The sequence below is a fragment of the Elephas maximus genome, chromosome 2 (assembly GCF_024166365.1).
Source record: "Elephas maximus indicus isolate mEleMax1 chromosome 2, mEleMax1 primary haplotype, whole genome shotgun sequence".
Lineage (NCBI taxonomy): Eukaryota > Metazoa > Chordata > Mammalia > Proboscidea > Elephantidae > Elephas > Elephas maximus.
This window is the reverse complement of record NC_064820.1, coordinates 170,066,071-170,083,556: the sequence shown is the minus strand read 5'-3', so window position 1 is coordinate 170,083,556 and position 17,486 is coordinate 170,066,071. Positions and strand designations below refer to the sequence as shown.

The 17,486-nt window shown below is 37.8% G+C and overlaps 1 protein-coding gene across 1 annotated transcript in view; it reads left to right on the top strand.

The window, feature by feature from the left end:
- FAM114A2 (family with sequence similarity 114 member A2) overlaps positions 1-17,486 on the top strand; it is a 41,100-nt gene that overhangs the window by 11,745 nt on the left and 11,869 nt on the right. The window contains exons 5-9 of the mRNA XM_049874165.1: positions 6,269-6,360; positions 7,721-7,855; positions 8,352-8,510; positions 9,121-9,244; positions 17,309-17,388. Coding sequence (XP_049730122.1) covers positions 6,269-6,360; positions 7,721-7,855; positions 8,352-8,510; positions 9,121-9,244; positions 17,309-17,388 — 590 coding nt within the window. The remainder of the gene's footprint in view (positions 1-6,268; positions 6,361-7,720; positions 7,856-8,351; positions 8,511-9,120; positions 9,245-17,308; positions 17,389-17,486) is intronic.

Sequence of the window (17,486 nt, the reverse complement as noted above, 5' to 3'; positions counted from 1 at the left end):
CACGTACTTTGGACGTGGTATTAGGAGGGACCAGTCCTTGGAGAGGGACATCATGCTTGGCCTCAACGAGATGACTTGACACAGTGGCTGTCACGATGGGCCCAAACATAGCAATGATTGCGAGGATGGTGCAGACTAGGCAGTGTTTTGTTCTGTGGTACGTAGGGTCACTATGAGTCAGAACTACGTGATACCTAACAACAGCAGCAGTAACTAAGAGAGAGTTGATTGGTTACAAGTAATAGAACATGTGACTATGAAAAAGTTGATTTTTCTTACGTAACAAGAGCTCCGGAGATAGGTTGCTCTAGAGTTAGCTTAGTGTCTCATTGGTATTAGCGTTCTTGGCTGGCTTCTGTACAATTTAGTTTGCTATCTCTTCATAGTTGCCAGATAACTGCCTCAGTTCCACCGTAGTATTTTAATACACTTGTGCTCAAAGTCAAGAAGTATGTCACTGGGAAGTGTCATTTCTTCTCATGCATCTCCCTTTAAATAGAGGAAATTTTTCCCCAGCAGTTCGTAGCATATTTGTCTTCAGATTCAATAACTAGAACAGGATTTAATGTTTATGCTATAGAAGTAAGAGATGCTGAGAGAGTGAGTTTTAGCATTATCAGCAATCTCTATATTGGAGATGGACTCAGTAGGCAGGAAGAAGAAGATTAGAAGGGCCTCGAATAGGTAAATAGCAGTGTCTTCCACAATACCTAAAAGACATACGCCATACAGAGCCATGCTTTAAGAAAGGCATTGAAAAAGTGGAGTGAATCCTGAAGAGTGACCTAGATACCAGCGAAATATCTAGAATTAATTTCTTACGAGAGAAATTTGAAGGTACCGTAAATGTTAAATCGGGAAATCTGGGGAAGGGAGATTGGGGGAATATGCCAGTTCTCTTCACATATCTGAAGACTGGCATAGGGGGGAGAGCTTAGGTTTATTCTTTGTGACTGATGAGGAGAGAACTAGTACCACTTAGTGGAAATTACAAGGACTTAGGTTTTAGTTCAATAAAGAGTTTAACAGTGAGAACCTTCCAGAATTAGAATGGAGTGCCTTATGATAATAAGCCCCCTCTCCAAAATCTCCTCAAGTTCCTGAGGGAAGGTGGAACAGAACTTGAGGTAAGCAGAGGCCTCCAGGGAAATCATTCTATTATCTTTCAGGAATGGGGCAGGAGGTAGAGTGATTCAAAGATGGCGTCTGAATATACTTTTTAATGACAGAGAAGATCAGTAATAGAGGGACTAAGAAGAAATAGCCTGGGTCAAGATTCAGACTGGTATTATACAGAAGGATTTGTTGAGGGTTTACCTTTCAAGTGCCTATCTTTTTGCTTTTATGCTGTGAGTCCCACAGTCCTTTGCAGTTTATAAAACTGAGGGAAAATGCTACGTGAGTACATTAGTAGGTTGAAGAGTAAAGCATGTTTAATGCTTGTGCTTGCATCAAATGCTCATTTCCTTCTTAAAGTAGTTATATATTGTCTCTGGCTTCAGAAATCAAAGGTAGTGTATTTTCTAAATGAAATCTTAACAGGTTAATTCCAACAAAAATTTATTGAGTGCCTACCCAGTGCCAGGCACTGTTTTAAGTGCTGGGAAGATAGCAGTGAACACAATCAAAAAGGTCTTTATCTCAACAATAAAGTGAAATGAAGAAAATAAGGTGAGAGAATAGAGTACCTACCATGGCAAAGCACAGAGCCTGGTGATATGAGAACTTTGAAATGAGTTAGACACAGAACCAACCCTCAGGGTATTTTGGATCTAGTGGGTAAAACCCTTCAGGAAAGAACTATCCAGAGCACAAAACCAGTTGCCCTTGAATTAATTCCAACTCGTTGTGACCCTGTGGGTTTTCAGTGGCTGATTTTTGGGAATATATCACCAGGCCTTTCTTCTGAGGCTCCCCTGGGTGGACTTGAACACCAGTCTTTCAGCTGCTAGCTTTTTGCTAAACTATTTGTACCACCTATGGACTAACCAGAGCACAAATCAGGTCAAACTAAATGTTGTAGTGGAGGTTCAAGCAAAGGGCTGTGGGAACTCCAAGCAGTTGTCTTTGTGAAGAAAAATGTTTAAGTTGAGTCTTGAAAACGGGTATGGTTTTGATAGATGGAGAAGCTAGGGTGCAGGGATTTTGAGGTAAGGAAACAGCATGAATAAAAAACGTAGAAGGGCATAAGGATGTTGGCAAAGAGTGAGGCTCAGGATTTGTGCAGGCACAGAGAGACAGAGAGAGAGCTAAGCCTGGAAAGTGGATTCCATGTCTGATTTTTTTTGTTTTTAAAATGAAAATAGCATTTTTTTTCAGATTTGGAAAATAATAATGCTTATTGTAGAAAAAAATTGACAAAAAGTAAAAGCCTATAAATAAGTAAATGAAAAATCTTCTGATTCTACCCAGAAATAACGTTTTGGTATTTTTTGTTTTTATATATTATTCCAGATATTTTTGTGGATGCACACACACACAACTGGAATCATACTTCCCATGTTTTTTGTAACATAACTTTTTTTTAATGACTTCAGACAATTCCATTTATATAGATATATTTTAAATGTATTTAAATACATTTTTTACCATTAAGAACACCACTGCATTTGACATTCTTACACATATGTCCTTGTGTCATTCTTTAGTAGAAAATATTGAACATGGAATTGCTGAGTTATAGAGCACTCACAGATAAAATTTAGATACAATTTGCCAGATTACTGTCTAAACAATTTTCTTTTAGGAGCAAAAAGGAAAAGCCTTTTTCTCATTTCTGCCCCATGAAATGTGAAAAAGGGGGTGGGGGGGCAGAAGGGACAGGAAGTCTTTTTTGTTTATTCATATTATTACCATTTTTGGTGCTCTTCATTCCTTTGTGTAGATCCAAGTTGTCATCTGGCATCATTTTCATCAACTTTAAGAATTTCTTTTAATAGTTCTTATTACTGCAGATGTGTTGGCAGTGAATTCTCTAAGCTTTAGTTTGACCAAAATGTTATTTTGCTTTCATTTTTGAAGAGTATTTTCTTACAGAATTCTAGGTTGGCGTTTTTTTTTTTCCTTTTAGCACTTTAAAAATGTCATTCCATTGTGTTGTAACTTGTATTCTTTTTGATGAGAAGTCAGAAGTTTTCTTTTCTTTCTTTCTCTGCATGTAATGAGTCTTTTTCTATGGGTGCTTTTACAATTTTCTCTTTATCATTGCTTTTCACTCTTTCTTTGTGTTTGTCCTGCTTGAGATTTGTTGAACTTCTTAATTTGTGGTTTTATCGTTTTAATCAGATTTGAAAAATTTCAGTCATTATTTCTTTAAATAATTTAAAAAAAAATTTTGTGTACCCCACTATTTTTCTCCTGGTACTCAACTTGCATGTATCTTAGACGGCTTGATATTGTTTCACAGACCACTTAGGCTTTGTTCGTTTGTTTTTGGCCTTTTTTGTCTTTCTGTTTCAATTCGTATAGCTTTTACTGCCACTGATCCTCTGCTGTGTCTAATACTGGTAAATCTACTCCACGGCTTTTTAAATTAGATAGTGTCTTTTCAATTCCAGAAATTCCATTCTTTTTTTATATATCTTCTATTTCTCACCTCATTATATTCATGTTTTCCAGTCTCTTATCCTTGTCATTTCTGGGTCTGCTTCTGTTAACTAAGTTTTTTCCCCCTTAGTTATGGATCACATTTTTTCAGTTTCTTTGATTGAATGCTAGATATTACGAGTGTTACATAGTTGAGTTCATTTTGTTATCTTTCTTTGAAGAGTATAAATTTTGTTTCGGGAGGCAGTTAAGGTATTTGTAAGTTAGATTGATTCAAGGCTTATTTTTAAGCTTCCTTAGGGTAAGCCTCATTGACACAGTGACTGCAATAATGGGCTCAAACATAACAAAGATTGTGAGGATGGCACAGGACCAGGCAGTGTTTCTTTCTGTTGTACTAGGGTTGCTGTGAGTTGGAACCAACTGGATAGCACCTAACAACAACAACAGGGTGAGTCTAGAGTAGCCTAACTGTCAGGGCTGGTTTAGCTCTACTGCTTAGGCCTGACCCTTCTGAGGGCTCTGCCTAATCCCCTGGCCTTTAATGAGGTCACCCCACTCTGGTTAGCTGTAAGTCATATGTCTTTCAGCCTAGTATGAGCTCTGGGGATTGTTTAGCATACAGCTCTCTGGTAGTTGTTTGCCCAGCGTTGTACAGCTTCTCTGTGCATGAGCAGCTTGGTATTCAGCCAAAGACTCAAGGGCATTCCTAGGTTTCTGAACCTCTTTACCGATGTGGCTCCCTCCTCTCCAGTACTCTGATCTGCAAACTCCATCTTCCCCAGGTTTTCTGGATGTCAGTGTCTGTCTCTTCAACTCCACGAGACTGCCACGATATGCTTGGGTTTCATATCCTCTGCGATTGTCTTAGTTTTCGAGTGCTGCTGTAAAAGAAATACCACAAGTGGATGGCTTCAAAACCCCAAAACCCAGTGCTGTCGAGTTGATTTCGACTCATAGCGACCCTATAGGACAGACTAGAACTGCCCCATAGAGTTTCCAAGGAGTGCCCGGTGGATTCAAACTGCCGACCCTTTGGTTAGCAGCCGTAGCACTTAACTACTATGCCTCCAGGGTTTCCAGATGGCTTCTACAAACAGTTTATTCTCTCACAGTTTAACAGGTCAGAAGTCCAAATTCAGGGCGTCAACTCCAGGGGAAGGCTTTCTCTCTCTGTCAGCTCCAGAAGAAGGTCCTTGTCATCAGTCTTCCCCTGGACTAGGAGCTTCTCAGTGCAGGGACCCCGGGTAGTTCTCCTGGCTTTTGTTTCTTGGTGGTCTGAAGCCCTCCGTCTCTCTGCTCGATTCTCTTACATCTGAAAAGAGATTGACTCAAGACACAATCCAATCTTGTAGATTGAGTCCTGCTTCATTAACATAACTGCCACTAATCCCATCTCATCAACATCACAGAGATAGGATTTATAACATATAGGAAAATCACATTAGATCACAAAACGGTGGGCAATCACACAATACTGGGAATCTTGGCCTAGCAAAAAAGTAGGTACAAATTTTTGGGGAACACAATTCAATCCATAACAGCTGTTATCTGTCAAGTTCCTTTACACAGAAAGCCAGGGCTATTGTAGGATTCACCTTGTTTCTTTCTCTTCTCATATGAATCGTCCTGTACTGCCTGTTGTTCATTGCCCAAAGACGGTTGTTTCTTATCTTGTCTAGTTTTCTAGATGCTATGGCTGGAGGGTAAGTCCAGTAACAGTTAATCCATCATAGCTGGAAGTGAAAGCCCTTCCCATAACAATTAGATTCTCTGTTGATCACTTATAACACATTACAAAGTTAATAAAATAGAACAGATAATAAACATACCTATCTTTGTAATGCATATCTGTTTGATTTCTGCTAAAAATAGAATTTTCTAGAATAAAACTTAAAATAGACTGGATTTTTAAAGATCAGGTTTGTTGGCGTATAATTTACATACAGTAAAATTTACCCTTTTTAGGAGTACAGTTTTATATGTTTTGAGAAATATACGAAGTCTTGTTTACATTGCATAATCATAGTATATTGTGATTATACAGATATAGAATACTTTCTTTATCTGTATAGAAAATCAAGATACAGAGTATTTTTCATTACCCCCCCAAAATTTCCTCATGCACCTTGTAGGCAATCCTATCTCCCTACTCCCAACTCTTGGCAACCACTGATCTATTTTCCAGCCCTACAGTTTTGCCTTGGAAACCCTGGTGGCATAGTGGTTAAGTGATACAGCTGCTAACCAAAAGGTCGGCAGTTCAAATCCACCAGGCGCTCCATGGGAACTCTCTGGGGCAGTTAGTTCTACTCTGTCTTGTGGGGTCGCTATGAGTCAGAGCTGACTTGATGGCAATGGGTTTTTTTATGGTAGTTTTGCCTTTTGCAGGTCACGTAAATGGAATCAAAAAATACATTGCCTTTCAAGCCTTGCTTCTTTCACTTGGCACTGTGTTTTTGAGATTCATCCATGTTGTTGTATATATCAGTTTGTTCAAAAGACTACATTTCATTTGGAAATTAAATGCAAATGAAAAAGCTGCCTATCTTAGTTTTCATTTAAACATAGGCAAATGGTTTAAAATAACAGAAGAAGGGCTAAGACCTTGTATAGGAAAGCAAAGTCTAATTCTTAAAAATTCAGGTAGATACTAATAAAGCAAAAATGATTAATGGACCTCCCCTTTATGTTTACGCTATGCACCCCCTCCCTCCTATAGGAGAAACAAATGGCAAAGAGAATGGAAATGCCTCCCCAGTGTCTGGACCTTTTGGCATATTCTCGACCATCTCTACTGCTGTTCAAAGCACAGTGAGTAAAAAGTGACGGGTGGCCTGTTCCCTGCCATTATTGTCATGAGTTTGCTTATGTTCAGTCATTTCTCCCTCCTTTATTTGAAAAGCAATGGGGACTGATTACTCATGTCCGAGTCCAAATCACTGGTAACCGATCACTTTGATCTTACAGTAGAGAGAGAGTGACTTGAAAATTTTCTTTAAAGGAATACAAGAGGGAGTAGGAGATGAAGAGTAACAGAGGGGCAACATACATATTTTATGGACTAGGAATTCTTAGCTTGGTGCTCCTAGAAAACGTTTTTGCTTTACAAAAATATTTTTCTCATAATTGCATCTTTTAAGCAAAAGGAAAAGTGTAATCTTTATGATACTTGTAAAAGTGTAGATGATTACCTGAAAACCCATTGCCGTCGAGTCGATTCCAACTCCTAGCTACCCTGTAGGACAGGGTGGAACTGCCCCATGGAGTTTCCAAGGAGTGCCTGGTGGATTCGAACTGCTGACCCTTTGGTTATCAGCCGTAGTGCTTAGCCACTGTGCCACCAGGGTTTCCTGCAGATGACTAGAAACATTTTTAAAAGGAATGTATATAAAAAAAAAAAATAGGAAGCTTAATAGCTTTATTATATGAGGATAGATAGGTAGTACTTTTTTATTTTAACATTTTTTTGAAGAGTAAGATACATACAGAAAAGTGAAATCATGTTTGAATTTTCTTTTCACAAAGTGAGCACACCCAAACTAAGAAACAGAACATTACAGCACCTCAGATGCCCCCTTGTGCCCTTTCCCAGTTATTGCACCCCCCTCAGCCAAGATAACAATTCTGATTTCTCTCATCATAAATTAATTTTTCTTGCTTTTGAATGTTATATAAGTGGAATAATACAGTATGTACTCTTTTGTGTCTGGCTTCTTTCATTTGACATTGTGTTTGTGAACTTTATCCATGTTGTGTGTGGTGTAGTTTGTTCATTTTCTTTGCTATATTCCATTGTGTGATTATGTCACAATTTATCTGTTGCATGGTTGATGAGTATTGGGACAGTTTCCAGTTTTTAGCTATTACAAATAGTGCTGCTACAAATATTCTTGTACACGTCTTTTGATGAACCTGTATATGCATTTCTTTTGGATATATGACTATGTGTGAAATTGCTGAGTCATAGGACATGCATATGTTCAGCTGTAGTAGGTATTGACAGTTTTCCAGGGAGGTTGTACCTGTTTACATTCCCACAAGCAGTTTATGAGTGTTTCATTTGCTCCACATTCTTGCCAGTGCTTGATATCGTTAGCTACTACTTTTATATAATCAAAACATACAGACATTTTCTCAATATTATTATAATGAGGTTCCATGTGTTTTCTAGGGAAAGAGCGTTATCAGTGGGGGTTTGGATGCCTTAGAATTCATTGGGAAAAAGACAATGGATGTAATAGCAGAGGGAGATCCTGGATATAAAAAAACCAAGGGTCTAATGAACCGGAATTCTACATTGTCTCAGGTACTATTTGTCTTTATGAGTTTACTTCCTGTTTCTGTTTTGTTATAAATTTTTGCCTACTCTAACTTAGGACCTTGTTAGTATTTCCTTTTGAAGAATTCTCAATGTGTTTTTATTAAGAGAGTTTTTGTTTTTTGACAGAGCACTAATGCTTAGGAAAATGCTAGGCTCTTTTTTTTCCTCCTCTTTCCTTTCTGCAAGAGTCTCTTGGCATTTCAAGATGCCAAGTCCTGTCGGAGTTGCTTATTTAGATTAATGTTTAAACCACTTTTGGAGAAACACCTGGTTTCCTGGGTGTTATTTATGCTGTCTAGGATCAAACTGTGTGGGATCATTTTTATCCTGTAGCTCCTGAGCCTGTCAGATTTGAATTGGAATGCCAAGAATGATAGGGCAGTGCTCTCTACTGTAACTCAGCTTTGCTTCTCTCAACTCCGAAAACCCACCCATGAGCTCTCATTATTTGCTGCAATGTAATGCTTCCATCTCTTTTCAGGTTTTACGTGAGGCAAAGAAGAAAGAAGAGCTGTGGACCTCCAGTGAGGTTACCATGGAAACAGACAAGAAAACTCATTATGGGCTACTCTTTGATGAATTTCAAGGCCTTTCTCATCTAGAAGCTCTGGAGATGCTTTCCCGAGAAAGTGAAATAAAGGTAATTCCAAACCAAAAATTTCAACTGTAAAAAGTCTTCAAGCAAAAGAATGCTGCATAGTTTCTTTTCTCTTTATAGAGTTAGAAGGTGAAATGCATTTCAAATATGGAGGCTTGAGACTCTCTGGAAATACTGTACTGAAACAGAAAATAAACTAATTGTTAGAAATAGAGTGAGTTAAGTGGTATTTCTCTAAATTTAAACAAAAAGGGCAAATTAACAAAGTGGCCTTAATAGCACATCTGTTACTTTACCTTGGCCTTCTGTTTAGTTTCTTTGGCTTAATTTGCCAATTTGGATCCAGTTGCCTGTTAGCTTTTTGTTGATTCAAGTCTATTTCATTTCCTCCTCATTTCTAAGCTGTTATTAAGCACTAATAATTTCCATACATTTCTGACTTGTGTTATTTTAAGAAGTACAAATTCTCCCTGATTATCACTTTTCTTTAACAGCCACTCTTTTGTGTTAAGATTCTTGCAAGCAATCTTTGTTGACTGGTGAGCTAATAATCTTGATTTCAGTTTGATCTACAATCTCTTTTCCAGTTGAGAATGTTTTCCTTTTTCTTTCGTACTCCAACATGTTTTATTATTATCTTAAATCCATCCAGGTGAAATCTATTCTTAATTCTCTGAGTGGACAAGAATTAGAGACTCTAAAACTTGAATTGGAGCAACTCAAAGAAGCGTTTTCCCTAGCAGAGTTCTGTGAGGAAGAAGAAGAAGAGAAAAAAGGTAATATGGAAATTCATTATCTGAGTGGGGAAGAGGCATTGTGTTTTGTATGCAGTACATTGCTTTTGAAATAAATTGTATTCCCTAATGACACTAGCCAGATTTTACTTTTCTCAGGGAACTATTCACACAAAATTCTCTGCAGCCTCATCCCTGAGTACACATTGATATGAGCTGTCAGCCTTATGCCCATGTCTCCTCACCCCGCAACTCTTTGTAGCTTCTCCAAGTCTAATCTTGCAACTCATATCTTTTGCCCATTTTTGCAGTTAGAGAGCTGCCCTTGTGAGATTCCTGCTTCAATTCTAACCGGTCATTCCCGTGAGCTTTTATAACCCTAGATCTGTACTTCCCTGACTCATGCGTGATCCCTGACCCTGTCTTGAATTGAGCCATACAGGGTGGCAGTTATCCAAAATGTAGATGATGGTTCGCCCCACAGCAAGAGTTTTTTTATCCCACATTTCAATATCTGCATCCCTCAGAAAATGTAAATGTAGTAACTACTCATTTTTGCAGAATTATAAGGGAATGAGGTAGTTTACATGAAACATTTTCTAGGTAGTGGAATCTTAATCGCTAAGGGCTGTTTTATTTGAACATTTTAGCTGGAAATATATCTAAGATATATTGCACACTTGCTGGCCTTTTTAAAAATAGAATCTAATGAATACAGTTTTGCTTTTTCTTGATGAAACAATCATCAGTTATAAAAAGTAAATAGAAAAATTCCCTCAGGGTCTATTAAGACGAACAGGATCGGTCGCTTGTGTGGTAGATTAAATCAGTGGTTCTCAACGTACAGTCCGCAGATCCCTGGGTCCCTAAAACCCTTTTAGGGAATCTATGAAGTCAAAACTTTTTGCATAATAATACCACGGTGTTATTTGTTTTTTTCACTGTGTTGACATTTGTGCTCAGGGTGCAGGAGCAAGCCTAGGTAAAACTTCTGGTGCCTTAGTAGGAATCAAGGCAGTGGCACCGAACTGTGGTCCTAGTAGTCATTGTATTGTCATTATTACTGTATTTTCACTGTCATACTCGCATAGTAAAATAAAAAAGTGCCAGTTTTGTTGATGAAGCAGTAGACATGATTTAATTTTACTAAATTAATAAATAATTTTACTAAAACTATTAATTTCTTATTGCCTTTGTTAATTTTATTAAAGTTAATTTTAAACATTTTATTTTACTGTTAATTTTATGAAATTAATTAAACACTTCTTTTTAATATTCAGTGTGATCTATACTGAAATGTTATGGTTATCTCAAGGAAAAGCATCTGTGCTACTGTTTGAACTGTAAGCTGAACTTCCTTCCTGCTTTTTTCATGGAACACCATTTTAACTTGAAAGATAACAGTCACACAAACTATTCAGAGTAGCATATTTGCTAAACATTTTCTTGAAAAGGAGTGAAGTGACACTGTCACTTCAAGGAAAACAACTGAAAGTATTGGTAGCTAATGAGACAATTTGATCTTCAAGCATAAATCAGAATTTTACAGACTCACATTTGCTGCTGTGATGACTTTGACATCCTCCCAGTGCTTATAGACTTTTCTGATGAAATTGGTAGTGATAATAAAAAATATGATTTTTTTTTTGTGTGTGGATATTTTGTAATGAAATGTGTCAGTATTAGGAAGATCTATGTAACTTAGTGAGCCGGTGTTTTCCAAATTGCGAGTGAATGATATTACAAAATCATGCATGAGCAAAAGATCCTTTCAAAGTACTAGATAGACTAATGGATTTTAATTTAATGTAACTGAGTACTTTGTTCACAATATGGCTTCAGACTCCACGCTGCGACTAAGCTTTAAGAAATGACTGCTTGTTGAATTTTGGTGTAGTTTTAAGGAAAACTATCCACAGTTATCTGAAAAGGCTACTAAAATACTTCTCCCCTTTGCAATCTTTACAGGGCTGAATTTTCTTCATACAATTAAACAATACAAGGTATCACAACAGATTGAGTGCAGAAGCAGATAAAAGAATCTATCAAGCCAGACATCATAAAGATTTGCAAAGATGTAAAATAATGGCATACTTCTCGCTAATTTTTTTAAAATGTAGTTATTTTTTCTTAAAAAATAGGCTATTTACCCCCTGAGACTATGGCCTCCAGATACCTTTTTGACTCAGAACTGAAGCCATTCCCAAAGCCCACCTTCCAGCCAAAGATTAGACAATAACACGTATCAGGAACGTGCTTCTTAGCTCAGTCAAGGATTTGAGACCAAAGGGGCAACACCTGCCCAAAAGCAAAGATGAGAATGCAGGAAGGGATAGGAAAACTGGATGAACGGAACAAGGAACCCAGGATGGAAAGGGAAAGGAGGAGAGTGCTGACACATTGCAGGGATTGCAACTAATGTCATAAAACAATTTGTGTATAAAATTTTTGAATGAAAAACTAATTTGCTCTGTAAACTTTCACCCAAAACATGTACACACACACACACACACACACACACACACACACAAAGGTTATTTAGGTTAAGTAATAAGCTTATTTGAGGAGCCCTGGTGAAAGCAGTTAAGAGCCACAGTGAGCTATGGCTGCTAACCAAAAGGTTGGCAGTTCAAATCCACCAGCCGCTCCTAGGAAACCCTACGGGGCAGTTCTACTCCATCCTATAGGGTCGCCATGAGTTGGAATTGACTCCATGACAATGGGTTTGGTTTTTGGTTTGGTTTGGTGGTGCAGTGGTTAAGCCCTTGGCTGCTAATGGAAAGGTCAGTAGTTCAAACCCACCAGCCGTTCCATGGAACAAAGACATGGCAGTCTGCTTCCATAAAGATTTACAGCCTTGGAAACCCTGTGGGGGCAGTTCTGCTCTGGCTTACGGGATTGCTCTGAGTTGAAATTGACTAAAGAGCAATGGGTTTTTGGTTTAATGAGCTTATTATTATTTTTAATGAATTGATAAATACTTAAAACATTTCAGTTCTCATTTTTAATATGATAAATATTGATAGATACAACTTATGTAAACAAAAGCTCTTTGAGATTCTTAAAAGTTTTAAGTGTGTAAAGGGGTTCTGAGGCCAAAAAGTTGGAGAACTGCAAGATTAAATTATCCTGGACTGCTATGCTCTTAAAAATGTCTCTAATTGTGTTTTAGATTGTGCATCTTTATTTCCTCCTGTGCATTTATCTGTCTCTTTACTTTTTGCAACTGTCAGTGAGCTTCCTTCTGATATTCCCTGAACCTCATTTAGTTTTCTTTCCCTAATCTGCTGTGGGTGGAAAACCAGAGAACTAGTCTTAATTGAAGTTGTGTATTAAGAGCAAAGAGCTCTGAGTAAGGGTCTTAGGATCTCTCCTTTGAGAGAAGGACATAAACTTCGAGTGTGTGGATTCTGCACAAAGATTTTTTCTTTTTCTCATTTGTGTTCTGCACTGTGTTTTAAAAAGTCAAACTGCCTGGCTATATAACATCTTACTAAATGACATCTTATTGTATGTAAAGGTCTGTTCCTGATTAGAAAATCATTCTTGAATATAGATTTTTAAAGCTTAGATATATTATAGTATTTTAAATTTCAATATCCTTTTCTGAGGTATAGAGAAGGTAGTATAGCATGGTGGATAAAAGCATGGGTTTTGGAGTTAGACCTGGGTTCCAAATCAAGCTCTGCCATTGACTAGCCATGTGACCTTGGGAGGTTACTAAACATTGAGCTTCAGTTTCCTCATCTGTAAAAAGAGGATGGTAATTCCTCTCAGGTTATAAGGAGTAAATGAAATACTATATTAATGTATGGCACCTTGTAAGCACTCAACAAATGGATATTATTTTCATTATTAGGAAGGCATAAGTAAATAGATAAAGATTTGCATTTTAAATATCTTGTTTAGAAGGTAACCCATAAATTAATTTTGATTTGTTTAAGTTGCTCCATTATTCCTAACTAAACCCTGGTGTGACAATCCCCAGTTATTTATAAACTTGTTATTTATACATGGTGCCATTAACAATATTTATTCAATTTAGTCAACACCTGGCTTTGCATAAGTAATCAGAAATCCTGATCTTTAAATACCATTCAGAGGACTCTAAGGGGTTTTGTAAGCAGATGGATTTGTGTCTGTGATTTTTATTTCCCCTACCTGTTTGCCAGGGATCAGGACTCAAAAAAAGATAACACTAGGTCTACCCTTCACTCCCCCGCCTCCACATACCCCCATATCCTGCCAAAATTCTCCCCAATGATTTCAGTTGAGAATGCAACAGTGATCTTGGTATTTAGTTACATCTCAATAAAGCTGTTAAAGGAGTCCTGGTGGCACAGTGGTTAAGAGCTATGACTGCAAACCAGAAGATAGGCAGTTTGAGTCTACCAGGCACTCCTTGGAAATCCTATGAAGGAGTTCTACTCTGTCGTATAGGGTTGCTCTGAGTCAGAACTGACTCTATGGCAATGGGTTTGGTTTGGTTAAAGCTGTTAAAAAAAAGTGGTAGCAGAAGGGAGAGAAAACCATAGAATGTGGTTCAGGTGACATTGGTCGTCATCATTTTCCAGGAGCATCCTCAGCTCTTGCCCGTCTATCTTATGTACCTGGTTCCTTAGCCTTGGAAGGAGACTTCTTGCTTAAGGAAACTCCAGCCTTGCTCCTGAGCCCCTCCAAAGCACTAGCCCTTTCTTGGACAGTTGTATTCTAATGCAACAACTACTTTTTTCTTAAAGAGCTTTATTGTGATATAGTTCGCATACAATACAACTCACCCATTTAAAGAGTACAATTTAATGGTTTTTAGTGTATTCCCAGATGTGTGCAACCATCACCGCAGTCAATTTTAGAACATTTTCATCACTTCAAAAAGAAATCTTGTATCCTTTAGCTATCATTCCCCTGATCTCCCCACTCTCCTCCTCCCAGCCTTAGATAACTACTAGTCTACTTTCTGTCTCTACAGATTTCCCTATTCTGGACCTTCATATAATTTGTTGACTTTTGTGACTGACTTCTCTTACTTCATGTGTGTTTAAGGTCCATCCAGTGTTTTGATACATTCATCCGTCATGTATTAGTACTTCATTCCCTTTTATGATGGAGTAGAATTCCCTATGGATATACCACATTTTTATCCATTCATCCATTGATGTCTGTTTGAGTTGTTTCCACCTTCTGGCTATTATAAATAATGCTGCTGTAAGCATTCATGGACAAGTCTTTGTATGGACATACATTTTTATTTCTCTTGGGTATATATGCTTGATGATATACTTAGGAATGGAAATTGCTGGGTCATGTGAGTTGAGATGGTAACTCTGTGTTTAACTGCCAGATTGTTTTCCATACATTTTATACTCCCGCCAATGATATATGAGGGTTCAGATTTCTTCACATCCTTGCCAACACTTGTTATTACCTGACTTAATTTTTTTTTTTTTTTTTTTTGACTACCTGACTTTCTGTTTCTAGCCATCGTAGTGATTGTGAAGTGGTACTTCACGTGGTTTTGATATGCATTTCCCTGATGACTGGTGGTGTGGAGCATCTTTTCGTGTGCCTATTGGCTGTTTGTACATCATCCTGAGAGAAATATCTATTCATTTTCTAATTGGGTTGTCTTTTTATAATTAGATTATAAGAGTTCTTTATATATTCTAGATACAGGTCCCTTATCAGATACATGATTTGCAAATATACCATTCTGTGGGTTGTCTTTTTACTTCCTTTGAAGCACAAAAGTTTTTAATTTTGATGAAGTGTAATTTATTTTTTCTTTTGTTGCTGCTGCTTTTAGTGTCACATCTAAGAATCCTTTGCCAAATCCAAGGTCATGAAGATTTGTCCCTGTATTTTTCTTCTAAAGTGTAGTTTTAGCTGTCATATTTAGGTCTTTGATCCATTTTGACTAATTTTTGTATATGGTGTGTGAGATAAGGGAACAATTCCTTGTTATACTCAGGACTGTCGAAAGGTAAGTACTGTTTGAAAACTGTGATCTTCAAACAGTTTTGATCACAAACCCTTAGCAGTAAAAGTTTTTTGAGTTCTCAGACCTAGTATATGTATATTTGAATACTTATAAATTATGCACATGTAGTATTGTAAATATGTATTCTGTAAATTCTAAAATAGAATTTTTTAAAGAGTGACAAAAATGTCTACAAATAAAAGTTACATCTTTTTTCCTGCATCCGTTGGATCATTTTTTGAATCCTTTAGGATGCCTGCATCTCACTAAAGATTCAGATTCATCTCCTGTGCCCAAATAATTTAGAGCTTTGTTGGGAAAATAAAATGCCTGCCTAAATGTCAGGTTTTACATTTCAGATAATAGGGTATGATTATGTTTAGATGAGTTATATATGTCAGAGTTGTTATAAGTTAGTGAGATCAGCTTTTCCCAAACTGTATGGTTCCTGGGATTTAAAACTTTTGAATTCTCTGCCTCAAATGCTGAGAGAGAGGGAAAAAAGGATAGCAGGAGAGAGAGGTGCCATGATAGAATTGTATTTTTTTCTGGGGATTTTGGGAAGGAAACAGATATGAAGCAGTAGAAATTTGTCATGGCACGCTATGGATGGGTGATTAAGAAATAGTCACAGGGTAGCATTGTAAGTGGTAAACATTTCTGTGCATAAGAGTTCTTGTCTACATCCCAGCTTGCAGAGAAGCCTTGGGCTGTGCCTCAAAGCGTGGGGAGGGAGATAGGATAGAATTTAGCTGCGTGGAGAGGAAAAGTACATTTCCTGCCAATTTGTGTGGATGTGTTGGTTGTTTGGTCCTGACTCACAGGTATTCTGTGTGTTCCCCATCATCTCTTACCAGGCTTACACTAAAAGCTTCCTTACCATCCTTCCAACATTCTGGAATCTCCTTTCCATCTTTCTTCTTTTCCATCATTATATCCATCCTAGATTATTGCCTCAGCTGCCTTCTTCCCTTCTTGTTCCCCCTTCCAATACATTTTCCATCCAGCAGCCAAAATGATCTTTCTAAAATTGAAATTTGATCATATAAGTCTCTGCCTAAAGTCATTCAGTGGCTCCCCACTCTTTCAGTATAAAGTTTGAATTCCTTATCATAGTTTTAAGACCTATTATTATTTGGATGCTGCTGACCTTCCTGGGAAACCCTGCTGCTGTAGTGATTAAGAGCTACGGCTGCTAACAAAAAGGTTGGCAGTTCGAATCCACCAGGCCCTGTGGGTGCAGTTTTACTCTGTTCTATAGGGTCGCTATGAGTTGGAATCGACTCGATGGCAACGGGTTTTGGACTAACCTTTCTAGAGTATCTGGGTGATGCAAAAGGTTAATGCACTCAACTGCTAACCAAAAGGTTGGAAGTTTGAGTCTCTACTCAGAAGTACCTCGGAAGAAAGGCCTAATGATCTGCTTCTGAAAATCATCCAATGAAAACCCTGTGAAGCACAGTCCTACTCCGATACACATGGGGTCATCATGAGTTGGAGCGGACTCGACGGCAACTGGTTACTCATCTTTTTTAGCACCGTTCCACTCCTCTTCTCCCCCTTACACTAGACATTTCTAGCCAAATTAAAATTATTACCATGTTCTCCTTCACCTTTGGGTCTTTGTACTTGTTTCCTCTGTTGGAAGCTCTGTTCCATCCTCTTAGCTAATTTGTACTCATCTTTTAGGTCCTGAGTTAAATTCCACTTCCTTGGAAACACACGCATAGTACCTGTTTAATACTTGGCCTTCACCAGTTCTCCATCCATGCTTCTTGGATGTAATGCAAACAGCACCGGGCTTGGAGTAAGGGTAGGAGGGCCAAGCTTTGACTCCTAAGCTTTGCTGTGCAATCTCAGGGAAATCCCTTAATATCTCTAAGCTGTAGTTTTTGCATCTCTAAAATTGGATAACACCATTTTTGTTCTAGAACCATTGAAAGAATGCCTTGATACAATGTACATAAAATGATTCTAGAAGCACTGATGTACCATGCTCCTGTAAATTGCTGCTGTTGTTACTACCACTGCTACTACTACTAACACTGTCCCACCACTCCTCCTCCTCCCATGACCTCATGATCTCACCAGTGTTTCTAGAGTGTTTTACATGGTATTTATTTTTTCAGGGGATGAAGACTTTACCAAAGAAATAACAGACCTGTTTTCCCAGCTACACATCTCCACCAAACCAGAGAAACTGGCCAGAGTAAGTTATTATTTCTGGGTGATTTTCATTATTTTACTTGTATGGATTTAGGGGATAAAGAGTGTAAGATTCTAAATTCCTGGCAAGGGTGTCACCAA